This window comes from Lissotriton helveticus, chromosome 5_1 (genome assembly GCF_964261635.1).
Source record: "Lissotriton helveticus chromosome 5_1, aLisHel1.1, whole genome shotgun sequence".
Lineage (NCBI taxonomy): Eukaryota > Metazoa > Chordata > Amphibia > Caudata > Salamandridae > Lissotriton > Lissotriton helveticus.
Window position 1 is genome coordinate 242,814,253 of NC_136065.1, and position 27,268 is coordinate 242,841,520.

General features: G+C 40.5%; 1 protein-coding gene and 1 long non-coding RNA gene across 4 annotated transcripts in view; one reads left to right on the top strand and one right to left on the bottom strand.

Moving 5' to 3' along the window:
• PNPLA7 (patatin like domain 7, lysophospholipase) overlaps positions 1 to 27,268 on the bottom strand; it is a 1,524,034-nt gene that overhangs the window by 1,401,281 nt on the left and 95,485 nt on the right. For 2 of the 3 annotated variants that reach the window (XM_078642105.1, XM_078642106.1), the window contains exon 2: positions 12,895 to 12,929. In XM_078642105.1, the coding sequence (XP_078498231.1) occupies positions 12,895 to 12,929 (35 nt within the window). Of the gene's footprint in view, positions 1 to 12,894; positions 12,930 to 21,656; positions 21,702 to 27,268 lie in introns of all 3 variants that reach the window. The other variant, XM_078642108.1, reaches the window with a different exon arrangement.
• The window catches only part of LOC144754390 (uncharacterized), a 103,374-nt gene that overhangs the window by 46,882 nt on the left and 29,224 nt on the right, over positions 1 to 27,268 (top strand). The gene's annotated exons all lie outside the window — the stretch shown is intronic.

Consider the following 27,268-nt stretch of genomic DNA (forward strand, 5'->3'; position numbering starts at 1 on the left):
TAAATTTAGAGTTGGAAGTAGACGAAATCACGGATATAATTATGCATATGAAATCAGGAAGGGCGCCGGGGTCAGATGGACTGCCGGTGGAATTATATAAAACCTATGTGTCGACCCTTGCCCCTATCCTGAAGGCAGTGTTTTATGAGGTACTGGAGGAGGGGAGCCTGCCGGAAACCATGCGGGAAGCTCAAATCATTTCTTTATTAAGATCTGCTGCGAGTCATACCGCCAACTTTTGCTTCTGAACTGCGACACCAAAATTCTAGCTAACGTTTTGGCTACCTGTCTCAACCTCCGTTAGAACGACTGGTGCTACCCGACCAGGCGGGATTCGTCCCAAACCGAGCCACTTAACATAATCTTAGGACTCTCCAGGCAGTATTACAAGATATAGACCCAAATTGCGCTGCGGTGGTAGTCTTCTTAGACGCCACCAAAGCGTCTGATTCAGTGGAATAGGACTATTTGCTGGGGACCCTGAGGTATAGGGGAATGCCGGACACCTTTTTAAACTGGATACAACTGTCATACAGGCTGCCACGAACCACAGTGCTGTTAAACGGAGCCAGGTCAGAAGAATTTACAATATCTAGGGGCACGAGATAGGGGGGCCCGCTCTCCGCAATTTTATTCGCTTTTGCCATTGAACCCTTGGCAGCGGAACTAAGACAGCACCATAACCACAGAGCACTGGTGTACCAGGCTAGGCAGCTTCTTATCTCCCTATATGTGGACAATATGACGTTATATGTAAAAAATCAGGAAAATCTTAACCCGGTGCTGCGAGAAATCACTAAATTTGGTGCAATATCTGGAGTGCAAGTAAACTGGACCAAGTCCGCAATATTCCCCCAGACGAACAACACTGCTCAACACCAGCTGGACTACCCTTGGTATGGGAGACAGGGGATTTTAAATATTTGGGAATATATGTCACCAGGGACAAAGAGGCGCTAGTGTGCACAAATTATGGACGGGCCATAGTCAAAGTGATGGATAATATATCCAAGTGGATAAAGTTATCCCTCTCAATGGCAGGGAGAATATCCCTAATTAAAACGACGATACTGCAGAAATTTCTATATTTATTTATAAATATACCTGATCACCCCTGCAGATTTTTTTTTAGCACACTAAAGACGAAGCTCATACGACTCATATGGGGGGCTAAGTCTGGCCACACTGATGTTACCATACCATCAAGGAGGATACAACTATTGCGCACAAGCACACTTTGCGGTTTATTTGTTCCACCCGGCTCCTTTCATGCCTCACCTGGCAGTAGAGGATGAGTATATGGCCCGACACCCCCAGAAGGATACTTGTTTACGAAGATAAAAGAACGAGAGCGAGACCCGACCACAGTAGACTGTACAGTAGCCGTATGGAGGTGGATGGCACGCATGGGGAAGGTGCCATTGATGTACTCCCCTAGGATGGCGCTGGTGTGTACCCCGTTACTACACGTTACATATGAGGGGATATGCCGCAGAATGCTGGACAAACTGCAGTGTTGAACCTGGGGAGACCTGTACGTGGAGGGACAGTTCCGTACTAAAGAGCAATTCTTTGGGGATCAGGTACCCACGACTATGGATATACTTATGTATACCAGACTCAGACAAAGTGTGAAAGCCAAAACCCTGGAATTTCCGGTGGAACCCGACATATTTGCACCACTACACCTGATGTTGCAGGCAGAAGGCCCCGGGCCTACCATATCCTTGCTGTATAAACAAGTGAGAAACGCACCTCCCCCCCAACAAGTGAGGGCCAGGATGGAATGGGATAACGATTTGAAAAGGCCCCTAACGGACGAACAATGGGAAACATGTTGCATACAGACAGAAGCTGTCATTAGTAACAGTAGACTACGTCGAATAAATTTTTACATAGATTGTACCATACCCCAGTTAAGTTACATAGGTTCCAGCTCAGGGAGAATGACAGATGTGAGCGATGTGGAAGGGAAGGAGCATACTTCATGCACCTGGCATGGCAGTGTTCAAGAGTAGCGGCTTATTGGGAGGAAGTGTTTGTGGGTCTGCCCAACATGATAGGAGAGCAGGTAGTGCTGTCCCCGCTTATAGGCATATTGGGATTGACCGGTTACATCGTGACAGTTCATAAGAAGTTTTTGGCAATGGCAGTGCTGCTTGCAAGGAGACAGGTGGCCCGCAGATGGGGGAGAGGCAGGTTCCCTAAATTCAAGGACTGGCTACACGACCTAACTAAATGGCAGGAACAGTTGCACACATATGCAGATCAGTTACCGATAAAATCCCGACCCAAACATATCTGGGGCCCGCTCATGGCCTACCTTCTAGCACACACTGCTGAAAGTGAAGAGGAACAGGGGGAGGAGGGAGTACCCACGGGGGGAGAATGAGATTGTTAAAATGTTAGGCGGGGAACAGTTCTCAAAGGAGGGTTCCAGATAGAGGACTTATAAATGAACTGTTGCAGGATGGGTCACCAGACAGCAGATGCAGATAACTTGAAAGAATAGAAGAGACATGTATATGCCTTCTGAACTAGGCACCTAGTTCCACGATACGGACTCAGGTCAATTTCTGTCAACTAGTAATGCCGTAGTAAAGTGGGACGGGAGGGGCACAAGTTGGGGTAATTCAAGAGGGAGGGTGAGGGGGGGATGACGTTATACTGGAGGAGCAAATGTCAACAATACTAGTGCGAAAGTTATGGATGTGTAATTACGATAGCCACAATGTGATATTGTATTACGACAATATTTCAATAAAGGTTTTCGAAACGTAAAAAAAAAAAAAACTTGCAGGCAGCAGGTTTCAGTAGGAACCAGCGCGATATTTGACCAGTGTGTGACTGTCTGCGGGCTGCACAAGAATCTCTGCCACAGGAGCATTCCCCCACTGAGCTAGATCATTGCCAAATTATTCGGACTTGTAGGTCACCCACGGTGCTCTGCGATAGACTCATTTAACAACTATGCTCTTTTATGATGGTTCACAGCTGTGACTGGCTGGTTGCACATGGGTCTGTATGGCATGTGAGTTGACAACCTGAGCTCTTCTCTCACCGGCATTTTATCCTGAGGCTTGCCTGGTGCAATGGATCTCTGTGGCAGAAGTCTGACGCCTTGAAGCTGGGATAAAAAATGCGGGATGTTTGCATCCAGCAAGCCAACCAGAGCAGGTTTCCTACCACATTTCTTCCTGGAGCAGAGTTTGTAAAGCATAAAAAGCGTGTTTGCTGGGAGAGCATTGTAGGAAGGTGGAATCTGACTATATGGTTACCCCCACTTTTTGCCTGGTGTTTTGCTGGTTTTCGACTTAGTTGGACTGGGATCCTGCTATTCAGGGCCCCAGTCTATCTGCTTTCTCTATAAAATGGATTCCCTGTACTTTAGGTACATACTAGATTGGTTAGTGGGTTACCCTTGTGAGTCCCTGTATATGGTACCTTAGGTACCAAGGGCATAGGTACCCCAGAGACCTACCAGGGGCTGAAGCATGTATTATGCCACCCCTGGGAAGCCTTCCAAAATGGCACCACAGGTCTGCACTTGCAGCCTGGGTAAGGTGGTGTAAGCCCCCCTCACTTAGAATATATATATATATATATATATATATATATATATATATATATATATATATATATATATATATATATATATATATATATATATATATATATATATATATATATATATATATTCGCACAATCCACTCCAATTAGGCTAGAAAAATGACCAGCACAGCGATATCGTTGTGATTCTTTTTAATTCAAGCCCCTAACCCCCACAACAGACGCGTTTCGCCAACAGGCTTCGTCAGTGTTAACCAGTGCAAAAGTACAAGACGCCATTTAAAGCCACAATTCACATTTCCTATCAACAACATCAATGACGGTTCGTTTGTAGTTCAGAGGACAATTTCAGTGGCCATCTTTTAGTGTGCAAATAAGCAAACATGTGTATATTCTTCAAACGGCATTAAGTGTAATAAAGTGCTTGGGTGCAAATTAAAAACAATTGTAGCAACAGGTTAATCATTTGTTATTTTCTGCATATTATTTGAGACCAGTTACTTGAGCACTTCGACAAGGCTAAGAACAGCTGATATTCTATTTTACATCTGATCTATTTTTTTCCCTTTTAAACATGCCTTGATCGAATTAATTACTGCCCTGAATGGGCATATCAAAATTCCTAATAAGGACAATTTACCATTTCGCCCTGAATGGGCAATTTAAGTCCAAGGAACAGTTGAAGTGCTCAATTTTATAATACACAAGCAAGTGTTGACAGGATTACATACTTGTATTCTAAGATATTATTATCAATGCTGTTACTGAATCATTACAAGTCTATAGGTGTACCCACATCTCTTCATTGTTATTAAGTCCCCAGGGAACCATTGTTTTTAGACCGATGATATATTTTGACTCCAAGGTCCGGAGTGCTTTTACCCTGTCGCCTCCTCTTTCCGTGCGTTCCACCTGATCTATACAATAAAAGCTAAGCAGGTCCCTGTCGCTTTGGTGGCGCTCTGCGAAGTTTCTTGCCACAGGGTAAGACTTGTCTTTGTTCGCAATTGCTCGCATGTGTTCGAGGATTCTCATCTTTGTAGGTTTAATGGTACTACCTATATAGCGTTTATCGCATGGGCAGAGGAGGCAGTAAATTGTGTAGTCAGAGTTACAATTAAGTAATTTTTTTATTATTCTCTCTGGCTCATCTTCATCAGTTCTACCTGGGTACGTTTTAGTTGTTTTACTATTTTTGCAGGCCTTGCAGCCCCGACATGGGAAAAATCCTTTTGTAGTAGAGAGTTGCACAGTCTTTTTCTTGGAAGTAAAGTGACTATGTACAAGATGGTCCGCCAGTGATTGGCTACGTTTATAAGTTAAAAACACGAGAGGTACTAAAAGTCTAGAAATGAGAAGTCTACTGGAACCTAATTGTGTCCCGTATTCATGTTCAGATCACACCGTTAATCTAAACAAATGACAGTGTCATGTCAGAGAAGTGAGACAGAGAAGATACAGAGTCTGAAAGACTAGAAAAAGTACCCATCAGCCCACTCAAAAGTGGAATCTCGTCATCTGGGTTGTTCAATGTTGGAAAAAGGTGTCCTGTAGGCTCCTCCTCAGGGAGAGTCTGAGGTTGCCTAAAGATGGACCCTGGGATCAAGCATCCAACCAACAGAAGACAGTATGTGAGCGGAAGGGGCGAAAGTTGCAGTGCTCAAAAGAAGAACAGAAAAGGAAAATAATCCTTGTGATTTAAAAATACCTACTTTGATGACATAAAAAACTTTATTGGGTCTGACCATCAAAGTGGTATTATTAAAAGCAGTGCGCTGATAGCATGCAAGGAATTGCTATCTACCATGTGTGTTGATTGGTCGACATGTTTCAGCCTAGAGCGGCTTTCTTCAGGACCTATGATTTGCTACTGCAACACTTACTTATCGTGATATAAGACGTGATTTACAACCACTCTCCAATTGATTAAGAGGAAGATGGTGTATCTTCTCCCTGATTATAGGGAGAAAAAACCTCACCTCACCTGGCAACAGCTCAGGTTTGAAGGAGGCCACGCACTCTCCGTCGTTGCCTCGGATTGAAAACTGAGCCGAGGCAACGACGGAGAGTGCGTGGCCTCCTTCAAACCTGAGCTGTTGCCAGGTGAGGTGAGGTTTTTTCTCCCTATAATCAGGGAGAAGATACACCATCTTCCTCTTAATCAATTGGAGAGTGGTTGTAAATCACGTCTTATATCACGATAAGTAAGTGTTGCAGTAGCAAATCATAGGTCCTGAAGAAAGCCGCTCTAGGCTGAAACATGTCGACCAATCAACACACATGGTAGATAGCAATTCCTTGCATGCTATCAGCGCACTGCTTTTAATAACACCACTTTGATGGTCAGACCCAATAAAGTTTTTTATGTCATCAAAGTAGGTATTTTTAAATCACGAGGATTATTTTCCTTTTCTGTTCTTCTTTTGAGCACTGCAACTTTCGCCCCTTCCGCTCACATACTGTCTTCTGTTGGTTGGATGCTTGATCCCAGGGTCCATCATTAGGCAACCTCAGACTCTCCCTGAGGAGGAGCCTACAGGACACCTTTTTCCAACATTGAACAACCCAGATGACGAGATTCCACTTTTGAGTGGGCTGATGGGTACTTTTTCTAGTCTTTCAGACTCTGTATCTTCTCTGTCTCACCTCTCTGACATGACACTGTCATTTGTTTAGATTAACGGTGTGATCTGAACATGAATACGGGACACAATTAGGTTCCAGTAGACTTCTCATTTCTAGACTTTTAGTACCTCTCGTGTTTTTTGCTGTCAAGTTGGGGGACAAGGTACTTTTTCGGTCTATAAACAAATTCCCCTAGGACCCTCCACCACTTCGTTTGTCTTTTTGTTACGTTTATAAGCTATCACTGGTCGCTCTGGAAGGACTTTTTTCATGATTGCATCAGTGCCCAGGATATGCCAATTTTTTTGAAAAATGTGCATGATCTTTCCTGACTTCACATTGAAGGTTGTAATCATTCTGGGGATCTCATCTTGTTTTTGCACAGGTTTAACTACCAAAAGTTCCTCTCTCCGGATTTTCATGGATTTTTCCTCAGCAACATTCAATATGTTGTGGGAATATCCTCTGATCTGGAATCTTTTTTTGGCCTCCTCTTTTGCCTGAATATACTCCTCCTCATCCGAGCAGTTTCTTTTCAAGCGTAAGAGTTCGCCGAAGGGTACGTTTGCAATAAGTCATTTGGGATGATGGCTAGCTGCATGCAAAACAGCATTACCCGCTGTCGGTTTTCTATACAAAAGGGTTTGGATCTTTCCCCTATTAACATAAACTTCCAGATCTAGGTAGTAAACACTGGTGTCACTTATTGTACTGGGGAATTTAAGATTCCACACATTGTCATTCAACGCAGCAATATACTCCTCAGCCGAGGTTCTACTACCGCGCCAGACGACAAAAAGGTCATCTATATATCTTGTCCAAAGCAGGATATTGTCTGTCCACTGGTCGTTATCCTACCCCCATGCCTCGTGCTTCTCCCACCAGCCGACGAACAAGTTCGCGTAACTGGGAGAGAAGCACGAGGCCATAGATGTACCTCTAACCTGCCTGTATAGCTGCCCTGCAAAAAAATTATAATAATAATAATAATAATAATAATAATAATAATAATAATAAATATATATATATATATATATATATATATACATACATACATACATACATACATACATACATACATACACATAGTAGCCTATAAGTCACTCCTATGGCAGGCCTTGACAGTCCTGAAGGCAGCGTGTGAAAGGGTGCCCTAGCATGAGCTGAGCCCCTCTGCAGCTTTCGGAAATATTTCCTTATAGCTGTTCTATGATATAGCCATACCATATACTCTTAAGTGCATTATAATCATCGCGGTTAATGCTAACTTTGACACCAAACACGACCTCTTTTGATAAAGCCAAACCAAACACTTTGGAATACTACCCCCCCCCCCCCTGCCAGTTCTGGCAGCGGGGGTAGCATTCCGCCCTCCTAGAGGGAGAAGACATGTACACACTGGTATACCCGGTTAAAGTTAAACAGAGCCCCAGCAACACAAAATGGATGCTGCTGCCACAGACACGAGTCTTACCTCCTGCTGCTGGACGAAACTCTGGCAGGGGAAGGCCTGGACAATAGGTTTCCAGTCCGGGGACGTGCCAGCACCTCACCAGACAGGCTGTAGTGTATTGGGGAAGGATAGGTTGCATTCAGTGAATGCTTTTCAGACACTGCCTGGGGCACACCAGGTGCTCCATGCATTTCCCAGTTCAAACCGGTTGATGGGGCACTCTGCCCCAGCTCTGGCGTGAAACTGGACAAAGGGGAAAGGGTGTAACCAACCCCTCCCCAGGTCCTCACATAGGTGGGACCCTAGAATTAGCCCACCTCTAAACTTGGTATAAGTATAGGAACCCAGTCCCTAGGACTTAAGATTATCCTGGACGAAACTCTGAAGAAGAAATCTTGGACCTTCGACATTTCATTTCGACTGTAGAATCATCCTTGGGGTCAAGGAGTGACCCTCTATTCAAACAGGCACCAAAGACGCATCTTGCCAGTCTGCATTTTCGAGGCTCCCGCCGGATCCCAACAGGACACGGACTTCCAGATATCTCCGAGGCTGACACGAGTCCCCAGCAGACTGCGACCTGTAGCGGACACGAGAGACGTGGGACCGGAACTCCTGGACATCCTGCAATTTTGCAACTGCACCAACTTCCCGAAGTTGTGCAATGGGCTATTTGTTGCCCTTGCTCGAGCACCTTTTGCACCGAAGCTGAGAGGCCTACACTTCACGAATGTTCCGTGGGCCTGTTTTCTTCACCGCAGCTCGAGGCTCCTTTGCGATTCCTAGTCCATTGGCTAGTGGGCCCCCACGAAGGACAATCCTTTCTTTCTTGAGCTATCCTGATTGCTCCAGACGTGTGCCGGCTCCCCTCCAAAGGGTGAGTCCCTCAGCCAATCTTGTCATCTTGCGGGAAACCGGTCCTCGGAAGCTTGTTTCCAGTCCAGGGAAGGCATGGCTTGGCAGTTCGGGCTGGACTGTTCCCATGAGGCACAGGGTCAGACTGATTTGCATATGGCCATGTCTGAACTGGGTTGGCAGAGTGGGCTAAAGAACGGTGATGGATTAAACCCAGATCTGTTGACTGGGTGCGAGTGTTTGATTGGTTCAGATGCTCTGTCCATCACCAACCCCTTTTGTATCCTTTTGTGAGAAAGCATGTGATAAAGTGTTAGTTGGAGAGACCTAGAAGTTGAATGCAATTTAGAGGAGCCTTCAATGTGCTGCAGTGCAGATCTTGTTGTCCAACAGTCTTTAGAGGAGGTGAATGCATCAAAAGGAGCACATTATAAAAGGGAAGAGAGAGGAGGAGGCCATGTCGGACTAATGGTGTGGAGTTGGACCTGGCTCTTTTTGCAGGAATATCCCAAAACATTTTGCTTTCTTCCTCCTATTTCCTCGGACCTGATTTTGTTGGCTCTAGGACTCTAGGCACTTCATCACTGCTAATCAGTGCTAAAGTTCGTATGCTCTGACTGAATTGTGATTGGTTAACCAGGATTGGCATACTTGATTTACTGGTAAGACTCTAGTAAAGTGCACAGTGTGTGCCCAGGACCTGTAAATCAAATGCTACTAGTGGGCCTGCAGCACTGATTGTGCCACCCACATGAGTAGTCCTGCATCCATGTCTTGGGCCGGTTACTGCAGCATCAGTGTGGGCAGTTTTAAAAGCCATGTCGATCAGGCCCAAACCTTGCCTTTGTTCACATGCAAGGCACCCCTAAGGTAGGCATGTGGCAGGGCGCAGTGCATTTGAAAGGTAGAACATGCACTGGTGTGTTTTAGATGTCCTGATAGTGAAATACTGCCAATTTCGTTTTTCACTATTACAAGGACTATCTCTCCCATAGGTTATCATTGAAGCTGCAGGGGAACTTCTAACAAATGGGAAGAGATAGAGATTTTGAGTTTGGGGTCCTTGAACTCACAATTTAAAAATACATCTTTTCATGAAGTTGGTTTTTAAAATGCGTGTTTGAAAATGCCACTTTTAGAAAGAGGAGTCTGGGAGCCTGTGCTTGTGGGAACTGCAGTGCAGGGGCAGGAGCAGAGGAGCAGCGAGAAAGCTGAAGACCGCAGCGACCAGCAGGAAAGGTACGTTTATATATATATATTTTTTTCCTGTCCCCACCTCGGATTGGCAGCAGTCGCCACTGGTCTTGTGCACTACAAAGACTTTCCTTTGAAGGTTGCCTACTTCAAAGGCAGAAACTGGTATAATACTGTATCTGTGACACCATAACATCAGAACACTTCTGAACTAAGAGGAGCAGAGCTGGAGAAGCTGTATGAGGGGAACTGCCACTCTGCTTGCTGGTGTGTTGTGCTGGCCTACTGCTTGCTGTTTCTATCGTGGAGTTTGAAAGGACTGGACTGTGTATTACCATCCTGATTATCAAGCTTCTCCAAAGTCTTGTGTGTGCTTGTCTCCTGATAAGAATTTTCAGGGCCATCAAACACTTCATCTGAAGCCCATGAACTCCTCTGCTCTGTACTGCCAAGTGATGCCAATTCCAGTTGTGGGCGCCTGGAGGTGGCTTCTGCTGCAAGAATGGAAGAACATCCATGCACCAGTCTTCAGCAACCTGTTTTTCTTGCCTCAAGTTAGCGATGCAGATGGAAAATTGATCCATCGCCGCGGAGTGACCAAAGAATTAACGCAGTGCCTGTCATGCGGTTCCAAGATCGCCACAGCCAGAGACCCGGGCACCATGTCTCCAAAATCCGAGGCACCCACTCTGACTCCAACACAGGCCCTGCTGTGCAGCTGAGGATTTGGCGCATTACCTGCTCGCAGCTGGGAGAATCGCTGCATCGCCTGGTTTACCACCGCATCAACTCCAGCGCGCCCGGATTTTCAATGCATCGCACCTGTGTGCCAAGTCTGCATTGACGTTGCCCAGCAGTAAGGAACCACGGCAGTGTCCCCAAAACTCAAAACCCCACTTTCACTCGCTGGAGCCAATTGACGCAACACCTCACCTGACAGCAAGGAATTGAAACATCGGCTCCTCTGCACTGCAGCAAGGAATCAAACCATCACCTATTCTGGCAGTAAGGAATCAATGCATCACATCCCCTGAGAGTAAGAAATCGGCGTATCGCTTTGTTTTCGGCACCTCATCTCCCATGAGCCAGTTTTCATCTTTTGATTTTGACGCATCCCAGGTACTTTGCACAAAAGTGACGCATCCATAGTTTTCTATGAACTGAACTGATTGAACATTCTAAAAGCGATATCTTTGCTGGTGTATGTTCTCGTGGTAAGCTACTAAAGGGGGGAGCACGGGTGAGCTTAGCTGTGTAATTCCATTATCCCAACTTGAATAAAAGTCCCTACTTGGACAGTCTACAAGCCACTGACAACTACAGACCCTCATTTCTAACAAGCGGTTTCCTTCCATTCCCTCAGATTGTGCTGAAACCCCATTTTTGAGTAAATACACTCCATCGCCAGCTAAGCTAGATTTCAAATATAGTAAACTCAGTACTGGTGCAGAAATAATTGCCTAACAACTAAAGTTCCACATCACAACCCTGGGTAAGCATCAGCTGATGTGCCATTCTAATTCCTAGATAGGAAATGGATTCTAAAAGAGTTTCTTTAGCTGAACGTTTCCTTGGCAGTTCCATATTGGGATACACAAAGCCTGATTAGGTGTTTGGTGCCAATTAGAACAAACTCCAATTTTGAATGCTCAATATGGAGGAGAATCAAAGGGTTCAGGATAAGCAGCAGACCATCTCTTTTGGACAGTGAGAAAAGCTATCTCTAAGCAGGACTTCTGCTGGGGGGCAGCTTAGAAGAAAAAATCTCTAAACTTTACATCGAATTTCCTCAAGTACTTTTTTCTTCACAGAACGATGCATAGTCATGTTCAGCATCCCGTTGGTCTCTTCATTGCACTCTGCAAACATTTATGCATAGCAAAAGAATACAGCCATAAAATAACTGCAGTAATTGGTAAAACAAACGAATACATGAATCAGGAATAAAACAATCAACTACTAACCCACGATTTCACAACCTCAGACTAGTACATTTCTGACCACTAGAAAGGCAACCAGACATGCATGTACGAGATGATCGCAAGATTAAGAAATATTCTGAAGCTTTTAGACTATTGACATGTGGAATACGGGAAACAACCTTTGCTACGCGGTCAAAACACCGCAGTGCCATCACAACGCAGATTTTACAACGCAAGTTGTTACCACGACTTGCACTGGAGGGCGCTCTAGACTAAGGAATAGTGTGATTTACTATTCCAACACCTTCCCTACTGTACGTAGGCTGGAGTTGAAATAGTAAATCATACTATTCATAAGTCCAGCACCCTACAGCGCAAGTCGTGGTAACGACTTACGTTGTAAAAGCTGCGTTGTGATGTACCGCGTGGTAACATCATACATCCGAGGAATACAGGGGACCTATCACACAAGTGCTCAGAACCAATGAGGGCCATTGGTGCTCTTTTTACGCTCACATGGCACCTATATATTAAGGAAGGAAAGAATGGTTCAGAGACACTTACATGGCCCCTTTTGTAAGTACCCCCCACCCTGTGGTTGTACATGCAACGCATACACAAAGCAATGAAGACTATCCCTCATTTGTATTGTGGTGTGGCCATGCCTGCGCCTCTGACTAGTTATAGACAGAGGCGTATGGATAAAACAGTGCACCAACCTGCTCCACTTAGGAAGTTTCTATACATTAGAGCCACTCCCAAGAAAGTGCTTTCAGAGGGGTCTTGGGGAATACCAAGAATTCCCCATAAACCTTCCACAACAGGGTCTTTTGGTTCCCCGCTAAATCCAGGCTGCAGTGTATACACAGTGAAATATTCAGTGGCACTTCAAACCATTGCTTCATGTTTTACTGCATGCTCTGGGTAGAGATTTTTTTTGGCTGTAAACAAAAATAAAATGCTTAACGAGAAATCCTTAATCAAATACGTTAATAGGTGAATCAAATAAGGGATAAACCACAGGCATCACTGATGGCCTTTCGAAAAAAGGTGAAAACATGGCTCTTCCCTAAAATCTAACTATCCAGAATCAAATGATATCCCTTCTGCCCCTGATGCACAGCGTTTCAGCTATATGTACACAGCGCCAGGATGCCCGTAGGGTTGCAGAGCGCTTTATAAATACTATAAATAAATAAAAAATATGTATGTCACTGCGTAACCTAACGATTATAATTCCATTTATCATCAAGTGCAAAGAAAATATGTCTGTACCTCCAGGCAGGTGTTCTCTTTATCATCAGCCATATCTGTGGAGGACAAAATGATAAATAGGTAAGAAATACAAAAAACAGATTCGGAGTGCAAACATTATAAGAGAAAAATCAAGGGAATCCATCAAAGCGCTTATCTAAAACAGTGTTCAACTTGAAGAGATTTACAATGGTGACAGCATTTCTTATACGAAGCAAGGTAAATCAGATCAAAGCTGAATGTTCTGCTGGGACACAAATACAGCAGAGAAGTTAATACCATAAAGGGGATATATTGCCATATTTTACCTGTTAACCACGTGATGGGTACAATGAAAAAAAAAAAATCACATGTTTCTGAGATGCTTCAAATACACTTCCCAAGCCAAAAAGCAGTGCTGGGAACACGTATTCCCATAGTCCGTGATAAGAAGAACACTAACATTCTCCAAAGAATAAATAAAATAGCAGGTAGCTACTGATGCAGATGGGTGAAATGCATTTGAAAGAGACCTTACTTTTAGAAAAGCAATATGGTGCTAGAAACCGAGCATGAGAGTGATTAACCAAATGCGAATTTAGCAGAATGTGTATTGTGAATGCCCTTGTTTCTCTCCAACTTACATGTTATCCAGTTTACACATACTAACTACTAATATATATCCTATTGATTCTAAAGGAGAACTGGAAATGGGTTGCACCTTGGTATCAACATCCTAAGAGCAATGTTTATAATAGAAACAAAATACAAATTGAAATGTGTAATGCAGCTCCACTTCGAGATCTACTGGTGAACTGAGAAGCACTTGCAAGCAAGCGGGCAAAAAGACAATGAGAGCTGAATACGAAACACTGAGCTACTGCATGCGGACAGAAACGAATGTTTAACTAAAATGTATGTTTATTATGGTTCAAAAAAACTCCTGCCTGGATTCAATATGAACAAAATGACATTTGCAATTTAGATAACATGCACAAAAATAATCAGTAACGAAATATAGGCCCTGAAAATGTTGCAAACTAAGTATTACCCAAAAATATTTGGAAATAAAAAACAAATCCTTAATCATCATCATAATATCTTTATTCGGTCATTTGTAAAAAAAAAAAAGCCATCAAAGTACACAAGGAATAAAACAAATATATCTACAATTAAAAGTAGTATTAAACCATTACAATCTCATATACAAATGACATCTTGAATCATTTTAAGAACATAAAAGCATTTACCAACAATCTAATCATGCTAGGGGAGGGGCAAAATGCAGTCAACAAGCATATGAAACTAAACCATTGGATCAGCTGTGAATGTGAGAAACATTTATATCATACAAAGATAGGTAAAAAAAGGTTCGAAAATGGGGTCATAATTAGCAAAGACATTTTTTACGAATCAACCAAAAAGATAACAGAAAACGACTAAGAGAAAACACAATTGGTCCAGAAGTGTCTGTTTTTTAAATTCTAAATGCAATCTGGTACTTCCTAATACTCATGTTAAGGCATATAGGTCTAATCCATCTCCTACATACCTGCCTATACTTGGGACAAACGAACAAAATGTGTTCTTCGGTTTCGCCAGCTGCGCAGCATGCCGGGCAGGTTTCTATAGTTAGGCCCTTCACCTCTTTCCCCGGAAATTTCAACATCAAATTACCATACCTAAACCTGATATACAAGCTTTTAGCGAGTGAGGGCGACCAAGTAATCTTTTACTCTATCCAGGGGTTCATATTTGATCTTGACCGGTCGTATGCCACCGCTTGATTTGCCGAGCACCATAAATTACGTTTTCATGGTGTTCAGTTCCAACCGCCTCTCCTTGCAGCAGCTCAGGAATTTATCAAATAGAACTTGCAAACCCATAGGACTAGTGGATATTAATAAAGAATCATCAGCAAATAGCAAAATGGGTACTTTTACATTATTCAATGAAGGGGTGTCATTTTTACAATCCAATAGACAACTCACCACATCATTAATATACAGAGAGAACAATGACGCACCCCACGTTCATTTGGGATCCTCCCTGTCAATTCCCCATTTACCCCCCACCTAACCTGGGCATAATTGTCCTTATGCAATCTAACAAGCACAGACACCAGGTCAACCGGGGCACCTTGTTCAAGCATAGTCTTCCAGAGTAGGTTACGTGGTACCAAATCGAATGCAGCTCGCAGGTCCACGAAACCTACATAAAGCCACTGTTTTCTAAGTAGCACATACTTCCATGCTAACAGAGAAAATATAAAAGCTTGGTCGCACGTGCTAATTTTTGCGCGGAAGCCAACTTGGGCTGGGGACAGTATCTTCTTTTCATCAGTTGATGGAGCGAGATAGAAAACAGAATTTTGTTTAAACTCGCGAAGTCACATTTCCATAACATGAATAATAAAATTAATGATTTGTAATGTATCGTGCTAATTCAATCTAGATTAAACTTTACACATGGGGGGACTAACATGTGTGCTCATAAACGTGCATAAGTGTTGCATCTTTTTGTTCGTGCAAAATAATAAAATAATTTGTTGTTTTCGTTTTTTGTCATTACTAACTGCAGCAAACCTAAAAGAAGCATGTGCTTATTTTGCTTTTCCTTGTCTATGTGATGTCATTTCTACTATTCTAGGTGCACATAAGTTTCATGGATTCATGAAGACTGGTAGATATAAACGCTGCTTTATTTGTTTGCATTTGCTAGGTAACATTAGACTAATCGGGAAGGTTAATCAATTAGTAAACCTAGGGTGGATACATAATCAACATTATTTCTTACATTAATACTTTTCTTGTGTTTGTTTATTACTAGAAAGCATAAATTGCCTGCTTTTGGGCCTAGTTTGCTCGAGTTGCTAAAGCTGAATTTTACTTCTGCAAAAGTCACGAGATGCCCATTCTGAAAAAGTGTTCGTCAAAGCTGCATTCACTAAGCAAATCTGACATGCTGTCATCATTCTGTCGGACGTGGCCAAGGTCGGAAACCAGTGATAAAGGACAATTTTGTCAGCTCTAACTTGGCACTCGCGGAAGTGAAATGAACGCTGCGAGAACATTAATTTACAAATGTTGCAAACCTAGGAAGCTCCTGGTTGCATTCGGAAAAGACAATGGTCCTTAAGAAATGTGACTTAATGGAAGTTTTGAAATGTGGGTGACATGTCACTTGTCACTCTCAACCAATGGGACATCGTGGATTTATGAAAACTTTCCTTCGTTTAGATTAGCTAGCATAGAAAGGTATAAAAAGTCATGCCCTTAGGGATGGGCTGGCTGCTGCTTTCTGACTTTCCGATGAGGGTGAAGTGCTGTCGGACTTTGCGTGGAGCACGTAAGAACTCTCAAAGAACTTTACTTTATTTTCCATTTATTTAGCTTAGCTAGGGACTTAGGTTTTAGAAATGCTAAACTTTTAAATACTTACTTAAACTTTGATTCTTTTACTTAAACTGTATTTTTCTCATGAAGCTTTTCAAACATGCTTACCTTAATGCTAATAAAATTGCATTTATAAAACTACAATTTGAAATACCATAATTTAGTAAATAAAATCTTACTTTTGACAAACAAGCTGGTCTTGATTATTCAGAAGTGTAGGTTACTATTAGCTAGATCACGTCGCCAATGGTGGTCGTTTAAATAGTAAGGATTTGTTATAATGACAACATTCTTTCCGCAGATGTATAAAATTGTATATAGTTTGTAAATAGGGTGTATATAGATTTAATCTGACCACCAGATTCAGTAGGTCCAAATATATCATGTTTATAAATGGGTCCATAATTTAGTGTAGAATTTTGTTATAGGTTATGAAGTTGGGTAGTGATGTTTATGATATATTTTCTATAGGCCGCTGGATCAATTCTCTGGTAGCAGAAATTGATGGTTGCTAAGGGTAACCAAGGTAATATGTTGGTTGCTAAGGGTTACTAAAGTGTTATGGTATGGAAATAGGATCGATGTTTTAACACATGTTGAGTTTGTTTTTCGTGCTATCTGTAAGCTATACCGGTATAGATTGTGTGACAAGAAATTAGTCACGCAAGTCATCTGTTCTGTTTGCAGTGATATCGCCGAGTATCACAAGTGGTATCGCCGTGTACCATAGTGTTGTCGCCGTGCAGCACAGTGTTAGGGCTAGGTGTGAATCTTGTATAGTGAGGGTTCTCTAAGAAATTAGAGCAGCATGAGAATAGGGACAAAGCGCCTTCCATAAAACTCACTGTGATAAGAGTATTAGTTATATCCGAGCTTGAGTGAAGGGTAGAGTAGCGTCGGTGCATGATTATCTATAAACAGGTTAGAGTCCTGTACGGGTACATGTTTTATATCTAAAAACAGGTGAGAGCCCTGTACGGATAACGTCGTTATTTTGCTAACGGTGCATGATCTCTATAAACAGGTGAGAGTCCTGTACGGATTTCATGTGTGTTTGAAATTAGGGAATTTTCCGTGTGAAAGTGCAAGTTTGATTTGTAATTTATGTTCAAGTGGAACTCTTAGAACTGTCACTTCGCGGTGCGTTCAGAGGAAAACGAGTTCATAATTTTACGTGTTAGAAGGGTGGGGTAAGAGTTACTCTACTGACAATTGAAAATTATCCTTAGTGTGAATAGCGCCGACTATTCCGAAGTGTGGATACTTGAATGTATGTAAACTATCCTAAATAGTGAAACAAACAGATGAGTCCTTATTGTCATTGTTAAGAATTAATTTACACTGAAAAGTGTTCTTAAAATGGCGCTGTGAAAAGATTTTGTGAAGGAGGGGTAAGCGCCAGGAGTGAGAAACGAGAAACCGCAGCTGCTGTATACGTCACAGAGTCGCGCTGGGATTGGGTGACCTACGTCACAGACTGTACTCTGATTGGTTCTTGAGTCTCTGACAACCTGTAAGCTGATTGGTCCTTCAGAAAAACTCCATTTTTATTAGTTGAGCAGAAAAGTGACGTAGCTCTACTGTCATTGGCTTGTTGGTGTGTTTCGCGCACGGATTGGTTGTTTTTCGGAACATCCCGGAAAAATTTTACGAACGATTTTGTGAATTAGATTTAACTCTTAAAAATGAGTTATCATTTTAAGCATGTTGAGAAAAAGCCAACATTATTTCAGAAATTTAAAAATTTCTTTTCGCCTGACAAGAAAATCGAAACGCGAGGTGGTAAATTACTTCATAAGTATAAAACACCTGCAGCGTACATGGAAGGTGAATATGGATATCATACTGTTTTATGGTTTGATAGCTGGAAACGATATACAAAGAACGATGGTGTTTTAACTTGGCCTGATGATGGTTCATTTAATGTAAAGGTCTTGAGAAATTTAAGAGAGAAAATGAATGCTCTTATTCCAAAACCGAGACCAACTCAATTTGAAGCTTTAGTTGAGTGGGAAGATGAGATGTATCAGTTACAAAGAGAAGCCAGTGGAATTAAAAGACCTTCTAAACCTCCAGCTTGGAGAAGAGATACTCATGAAGACAGATTGAGGATGTGGAGGCAGGGAAACATGAGTGAAGGATTATATTTAATTCAGGAAATGGTAATGGGTACTCCTACTGGGAAATCTATAGAAAGTGAATCTGAAGATGCAGTTATGGAAGAAATATACACTACAGCTAGAAAGAATCAGCCTTTGAGACCTCCTAGATCATGGTCTACTCCGGTAGTTTCTACAGAAACTTCACCGAGTGCACCTCCAATTAATGAAACTCCTAAACTTTATCCAAATAATTGTGAAATTATTGAAACTCCTAGAAGGACAGAATTTGATAATATTCGGAATGAAGGTAAACATTTTTCAATGACTCCAAGAGCAAGAGAAGCTCCAAAAGATTATACAAGAGAGACAAGAAATGTTGAAGCTGTTGATTCTGCTGAATATTTAAGATCTAAAGAAGAATTAATTAGAAGAATGACAAAAGGCATGGAAGCTGTGACAGTCCCAGTAACGATTGGTCCTGTTCAGCCTGTATTTGACCAAAGAGAAACAAACAAGACAGGGTTAACTATTCCTTTAAATGCAGAAATTCAAAAGGTTGCTGAAAATTTTTATTCAGACATATCTGAAATAAACTCTTCGAAATCAAGAATGCCAGATTTAACCTTTAATGAGGATTTATCTCCAAAAACACCAATGGGTGCTATATCAGATGTAGGGAGTCCTGAAGTCAGGGTAACCACACCAAAACTTGATGTGGCTAAATTAAAAGCAAATATTGAAGAATTAATAATTGGAACAATTGGTCCAGATAGTTTAAATTACTATCGAGATGATGAATTACTATTCATTTGCAAAAGTATTCAGTGGAAAACGAAGAATAAATATGATCAATTAGAGGATCTAGCAGCGGAACTTGAAATTGATGTGAGTAAACAAAAGAATTTTGCAAAGCATTACAGACTAGATTTTTCAGAAAGTGACATTGAGAGTTTGAACTCAATGGGAAGAATACTACATATAAAAGATTTGATTGTTTACATCAAAAAGCTGGGAGAACTCAATAAGTGGAGAGTGAAATGGACGAAAAAGAAGGAAGATGAAAGATTGGAAAAATTGTCAAAACAATTTCCAATGAGAGAGATTGCAGGTGGAGGATATGTTCATGTCCCTTGGTCGAGACAGGACATACTGTTGTTTACAAATGACTTTCCGAAATTGAGTGAGAAACCAGTAGAGTGGTATAGACAAGTGGATAGGTTTATCAAAGTCTCAAAAGTTCTGTGGATTGATTTAGATGGATTTTTCGACATTGTCGTTCCATCAGATCTTTGGACAGAATGTAAAATATCAATAAGTTGGCCAAAAACAGAACCTGAGCGAATCAAAGAAACAGGTGCTCCAAATCCTCTTGTAATGGATTTTTACGAAAAAGTGATTGTTTGGATGAAAAACAAAATTCCACCCAAAGAAGTTGATTGGGTTAAAATAGAAAGGACAAATCAGGAAACAAAAGAATCAGTTCATTCTTTTTATGAGAGACTACTGTTAATTTTTAAACAATACAGTGGCTATGAAAAGCTGGATGAAAAGGATATGAGTCATTTTGTCTATAGATTTGTTTATGGACTAAAACCTGAAATTGCAGACATGATCAGGAATAGCATTGTAGGATGGCAATCACTTTCTGTAGATGATATTCTGAGGAAAGCTAAGTATTGCAGTGATGAGTTGGAAGTGAGACAAAAGAAGCTCAAAGAGAAAGCTATGTGGGCTCAGGTAAAAGTGGCTGAGCAACAAATTGCCAGCATGGGTAATAAGAACACAAATTTTGTTCAAACTGGAAATACAAACCAGTTACAAGGAAAACTTAAAGGTAATATTTTTCCGAGAAAATTTAGTCCAAAAATCGAGGAGATGAAACAAAGATTTCCTTGTTTTAATTGTGGCGAATTTGGACATTGGAGAGACGAGTGTCCTAAACCTCCTAAAAATTTAAAGAATCCCTTATTGAATCCACAGATGCAGAATGGTGTTGACCTGCAGCAACAGCTACAGATGCAACAGGGGTTAAACGAATTAAACATTCAGCGACAGTTGCAGCAACAGGTGAATAATCGTCAGGATCAAGTGCCACAACCACCTTTTCCGAATTGTGGGGGAGTTCAAAAATATAATCCAAACGTGGGATTTCAGGGAAATGAACAGGTAATAAAACCGCAAAAACAGCAAAAGCAGCAAAGAGTGCAAATGCAAAATGCTTCACAACAATTTTTGTTAACAGAAAGCCAAGACAGTGATTCTGATGATTATTGCTGACGGTGCCCGGGAGAGGAGGAAGAGTGTGTCGTTGGAGCCACTCTTGAGGTTGACCAGTCTGGTCCATTTGTAAACGGGAAAGTTAATGATGTAGACATTACTTTTCTAGTGGATACTGGTGCTACCCGTTCTACTGTTAGATCAGTGGAAATTGAAAACCTACCTCTCTCTGGGGATACCATCCAAGTTGTTGGAGTAAGTAATCAGCAAATTAAAACTGACTTAACTGATCCAGTTCCAGTTGAAATTGGAAATTACAGAGACAAACACAGATTTGTGGTTTGTAATAGTAGTCCAGTAAATTTATTAGGTAGAGACATTCTGTGTAAAATGAATTGCAGAATATATTGTTCTCCTGATGGGGTTGAGTTACAAACAATGGAGGAAGATGGTTTGTACAGGATGACAATGATGATGATGGAAGCAGAAGAAACAAAATTGTTTCCTGCATTGGAAAAGAAAGATTTGCCTGAAGAGCTCAAAGAAACAGTGAAATCTGAAATATGGGATTTTACTGGGAATGAGATGGGTCTGATGAAAAATGTAGATCCAGTAAAAATTACATTGAAACAGGGAATAGAATTTCCTAACATTCCACAGTATAAAATGAAAGCAGAAACAATTGAAGGTGTTATGCCTATAATTGAAAAATTCATCAAACAAGGTGTATTAAAAGAAATGGAGAGTAGTCCTTGTAATTCACCAATTATGGGAGTTAAAAAGTCAAATGGAACATTTAGAATCGTACAAGATTTGAGAAAGGTTAATCAAATTGTCGTTCCATGTTGTCCTGTGGTTCCAAATCCAGCAGTAATTTTGTACCAGATTCCACATGATGCTGAATGGTACACTGTCATTGACCTTTGCAATGCATTCTTTACGGTTCCTTTACATCCAGATAGTCATGAAATCTTTGCTTTCAGATTCCAAGGTAGGACCCTCGGATGGTGTAGAATCCCTCAAGGCTATACAGAGAGTCCTTCAATCTTCAATGAATTGTTAAAAAGATCTTTAGAAAACCTAGACTTACCTGGTAGGTCTACGTTGGTGCACTATATTGACGACTTGTTGATAGCTGCAAAGACAAGAGAAAATTGTGTGACAGACACAATAATACTGTTGAATCGCCTTGCAGAAGAGGGACATAAAGTGTCTCCAGCAAAATTACAGTTTTGCAAGCAAGAAGTAAAATATCTTGGTCACAGAATTGCAAAGGGAAAAAGGCAGGTGACAGTTGAGAGAATAAAAATGATTCAAGCGATGCTACCTCCAAGGACACAGAGACAGGTCAGAATGTTCTTGGGAATGGTTGGTTACTGTCGACAATGGATAAGTGGATTTTCAGTAATTGCAAAACCACTACAGAGATTGACAAAGTCTGATATAAAAGATCCAATTATTCTCAACGAAGTTGAGATGGAATCTTTTGAGAACCTGAAAAAGAGCTTATGCCAAGCTCCTGCTTTAGGTATGCCAAATTATGAGAAAGATTTTGAATTGTATTGCAGTGAGAGAGAAGGATGTGCATTATCTGTGTTAATTCAGAGACATGGAAATCTAAAGAAACCTATTGCATACTTCTCTGCAGTTCTTGATCCCATTGCAAAAGCATTACCAGGTTGCTTGAAAGCAGTTGCAGCTACAAGTGTCAGTCTTGAACAAAGTGAGGGAATCATTATGGGATTTCCTGTGAAAGTTTTTGTGCCTCATTCAGTTGAAATATTGCTGACAAGAGGTAAAACTCAGCATTTGACTAGCAGCAGATTAACAAAGTATGAGAAAATCATACTAGGAGCAGATAATGTTTCGATTTCAAGATGTTTGAATCTGAATCCTTCTACATTACTGCCTGATTCTGAAATCATTGATGACATTGAAATAGAACATGAGTGTTTAGATGTTATGGAATTTTGCACTAAACCAAGACAAGATATCAAAGATAGACCTTTGTCTGAATCGGATTTTGTCTACTTTGTAGATGGCTCATGTTTAAGATCTGAAGGAGGTGTCTTGAAAGCCTCATATTCAGTCTGTACAGTTGCAGATGTTGAAGAAGCATCATGTCTTGAAGGAGTTCGTTCAGCACAAGTGGCTGAATTGATTGCTTTGATTCGTGCTTGTGAAATATCAAAGGATATAAGAGTTACCATCATTACTGATAGTCAGTATGGGTATGGAGTTGTGCATGATTATGGACAACTCTGGTCTCAAAGAGGCTATATGACATCAGCAGGGTCTCCGATTAAAAATGCAGTTTTCATTAGGAGATTAATTGAAGCAATACAATTGCCGAAAGAAATCGCAATTGTCAAGTGTGCAGCGCACACTAAAGGAGTGGATTATATCTCAAAAGGCAATGCCTTTGCAGATGAAACAGCAAAATACTGTGCAAGGAAAAGTTATGCATACAATCGGGAAAGGAGTAAAGAAACTGATTCAAATTCATTAATGCTAACAACAGTTGTAGAAACATGGCATGAGATTAGGGATTTACAAAATGAAGCAGATGATGAGGAGAAAGATCTGTGGTTAAGATCAGATTGTAGACCACGTGATGAAGATGGAGTATGGGTTTACAAAGATGGCAGAGTGGTCTTACCAAATTGCTTGATTGCTGATATGGCCAGATTATATCATGGTCCAGCGCATCTTGGAAGAGATTCTATGATTAGACTTTTCCGAGAAACTTGGTTCAATACTAAATTCAGAACAATTGCAGAATCTTTTTGTCAAAGGTGTTTATCATGCCAACAAATGAATCCAAACAGAAAATCAGTGGTGGGGACAGGAATAATTGGTCGAGAGGGTGGTCCCTTTACCAGGTTACAGATGGATTTCATTGAAATGCCCTTACACAATTGCTTAAAATATGTTCTTGTGATTGTTTGTTTATTTTCTAGATGGGTAGAAGCATTTCCTACACGACATTGTGATTCAATTACAGTAGAAAAACTGTTGCTCAGAGAAATTATCCCAAGGTACGGTTTTCCAGTCACTATTGAGAGTGATGGAGGAAGCCATTTTGATAACAAATTGATGAAGTTAATTTGTGAAGCTTTGAGCATCGAGCAGAAGATACACTGTGCATACAGACCAGAGGCATCTGGGGTAGTTGAACAGATTAATGGAACAATTAAAAACAGAATTGGAAAAATGTGTCTTGAAACAGGTGTAAAGTGGACAGATGCTCTTCAACTTGTTTTGATGTCATTAAGAAGTACACCAGATAAAAAGACAGGTTTGAGTCCTCATGAAATTTTAATGGGAAGAGTTATGAGGCAAGCTTTTGTACCTGTAGGTAAACTGTTGAGCATAAATGACAGTGCTATTTTGGATTACTGTAAAAGGTTATCTGATATAGTGACTTCTGTGTCTAATCAGGTTGGAACTGAAGCACAAACAAATGAAAAGGTTTTGACACATGATCTGAGACCTGGTGATTGGGTCAGAACAAAAGTACATCGGAGAAGAAATTGTCTGGCTCCTAGATGGCAGAAACCTAGGCAAATAATTTTGATCACTACTAATGCTGTAAAATGCAAAGGATTGAAACGTTGGATTCATCCTAGTCATACTATTCCAGTACCAACTCCTGAGAGTTCTGATGTTGAAAGTGATACAACAGATGATTCTGATTCTGAAGCAGAAGGTGAAATAAATCCAGATTCTGAAGATCGACAGGGAAGTCGACATCTGGAACATGTGCCCGTGAATGGTAATTTGACAAGAAAAGACTTGGAAATTATTGAAATAGATTCTGAAGGTGAAGAGAATCTGTTAAAAGGAAAGATAACTGAGGATTCGGTTGTTTCCGTTGAAGACAGAGAAGCAGAACAAAAAGAAGTTTCAGACCAGGAGAGTATCGAAAAGCAGAAAACAAGCTCTGGAGTAAGGAACAGAAATCCAAAATCTGGGAAGTTGGAGGTAATTGAAGAAGAGGAAGAAGACGAATTACCAAGTACCAGTGTTGGAAAACGAAGTGGTGTTCCTGAAGGAGTAAAACTGCCGAATAGAGAAGTTCCTGAGTCAATTGAAATTTCAGACTACGAAACTGAAGAAAGTGACGTGGATGGTGAAAGTGAAAACAGAAAGAAAAGGACTTGGAAGTCAGAATCAAATGCTTCTGAACCAAAGAAGAAATACGTGAGAAAAGCAGACTACTGGCCTGGTGGAAGATTGAGAGTCAGGTTGATCAAGAAACCTAAAGAGCAAGTTGAAGAAATCAGTAGTCAAAAGAGTCCTGGAAAAGAAGTTGGAGTTGGAAGGAAAATTGAAGTGGTGTCGAGAAAAGGAAAAAGAATAGTAAGACCAAACCAGAAATACAAGTCTCCTGAGTGGACTTATTTAGTAATTCCACCTGTTATTGATATTTATGGTAGTAGTGAAGAAGAAAACGAAATCGAGGAAATTAGTGACAATGATTGAAGTACAGAAATTTTAATTTGGCAAAAGGCTGAAGAAACTTTGTTAGTTGACACAAGGTCGAAGAAAAACTGTTTAGTTGAAGAAAACTTATGTATGACATAAGGTCGAAGAAATCTTGTTTAGGGTTTTAAAAAAAAAAAAAAAAAAAAAAAAAACATTTTAAAAGGGGGGTGTAAATATAATTTTAAATTTTAAAATTTTGTTTTATTTTTTGAGGCAAAACTAACCAAAAATGCCTTATGTTAAGGAGAGCACTTCAAAGTGTTCTGTTTTTGAGAGATGCTGTAAGATGACTCTGGTGTGTCTGCTCATTTTGATTCTGCTCTGGTTAGTTTTAGCTGTGATTATCCCTTTGGAGATGAACAGAGAATTACACAAAGTTAACATGACAAGCAAAGCTTTGGTTAGTCAAACTAAACATAGTGCATCTGCAAAAGTTATTGATCATCAGCCTAACATTCATCAAGATAAATCTATTAGTGATTTTTCAAGCAATACATTCACAAAGCTTTTAAGTGAATATGTCAAGGTAATGGATGCAAAAGACTGCTACGTCTGCGTCAAGTTACCTGCTTCTGTTTCTGAGGGAGTAACATACAATATGCTTCCTCTTACATATGGTGTAACATGTAGTGTGTTAACTAGCTTATTTTATCAAACTGGACGCTTAGAATATTATTATTCAGATTTTGACGAGATTTTTGCAAATGTAAAGATTGAGAATGCTTTAAATAAGCATAAGAAAGCTAAACAAATGAGGGAATTTTTCCTTGTTACTAATGAACTCACGTATGAGTATGCTTACAAGAATAATCTAACCTGCAAATTAAGTGCTGAGGGAAAGAAATTTTTGAATATGGTTGAAGAGAGGAGAGCAATTTACAAAAGGAATGAATTAGTCAAGCAGACTAAGTCAAAATTCTGGCAGAAAGAGGATGAGAAATTAAATGGCAAAATGCTTGAAAATGTTGCAATTCACATAGACAAACCAGTTAGTGGAAAGCTTTGCATTAGAAGAGATAATACACTTTTTGATAATTATTTTGTAGGTGCAAGTAACTGTGAAGATACTTATCAGATTTTGGGAGGTTGGGGATTTAAAGGTGGAAAGGATCCAATCTTTCCTGGGATTTATTTTGTTTGTGGTGACAAGGCCTACTACAACCTTCCAGACCACTGGTATGGAACTTGTTATGTGGGAATTGTTTTTCCTAAAGTGTTTCATGTTGACAGAGATTCAGAAGGATTGTTTAAAATTCATAATTATGTAAATAGAGTCAAAAGAGAAACTTTTACAGAAGTTCTGGGGGATATTTTTCAAGCAGTGATACCTTTTGTTGGTATAACCCTAAATGCAGGGAGAATCAGGAAATTATCCACAATTGTTGATAGATTGTCAACAGACACAGCTGATGGATTCCAATTAGTGAATGTTGAAGTAGTTGCAATCAGATCCATGGTGATTCAAGATCGCCATGCTTTAGACATACTCCTAGCAAAAGAGGGAGGAGTCTGTGGCATTTTACATGTACAACATTGTTGCACATATATACCTGATGAAAGTAAGAATATTGAGATGTACATTAAGAACATTACACAGATGCATTCAGAGATAATTCCTTTAGAAGAAGATGATTTCACAGAAAAACTTTCAAAAAGATTCCAAGCAATTAGAAATTGGTTTCATGACATTGGAAGTTCAATTCTTGGCAAGATTTTGGCACCTTTGATTATAATAGTATTCATTTTTATTTTGACCAAAATAGGTTGTTTGTTGCATAAAAGAAAGAAGCAGTTGAAAGAAAAGAGAAGGATCTATAAACTTAGAAAAGAAGAAGAAAGGGAAATTGAGTTACAGGAGTTACACAGAGAACGTTATGCAAATTCCGAGGATTATACAGACACAGGTTTTTAGGATTAATGACACAAATGAATTTGAATCACTTTCTCGGAAGTTTAAATTACCAAATTTTGGGTGGTGGTGTGGTGATTTGTTAATCACCAGATGAGGGAGTTGATGGAGCGAGATAGAAAACAGAATTTTGTTTAAACTCGCGAAGTCACATTTCCATAACATGAATAATAAAATTAATGATTTGTAATGTATCGTGCTAATTCAATCTAGATTAAACTTTACACATGGGGGGACTAACATGTGTGCTCATAAACGTGCATAAGTGTTGCATCTTTTTGTTCGTGCAAAATAATAAAATAATT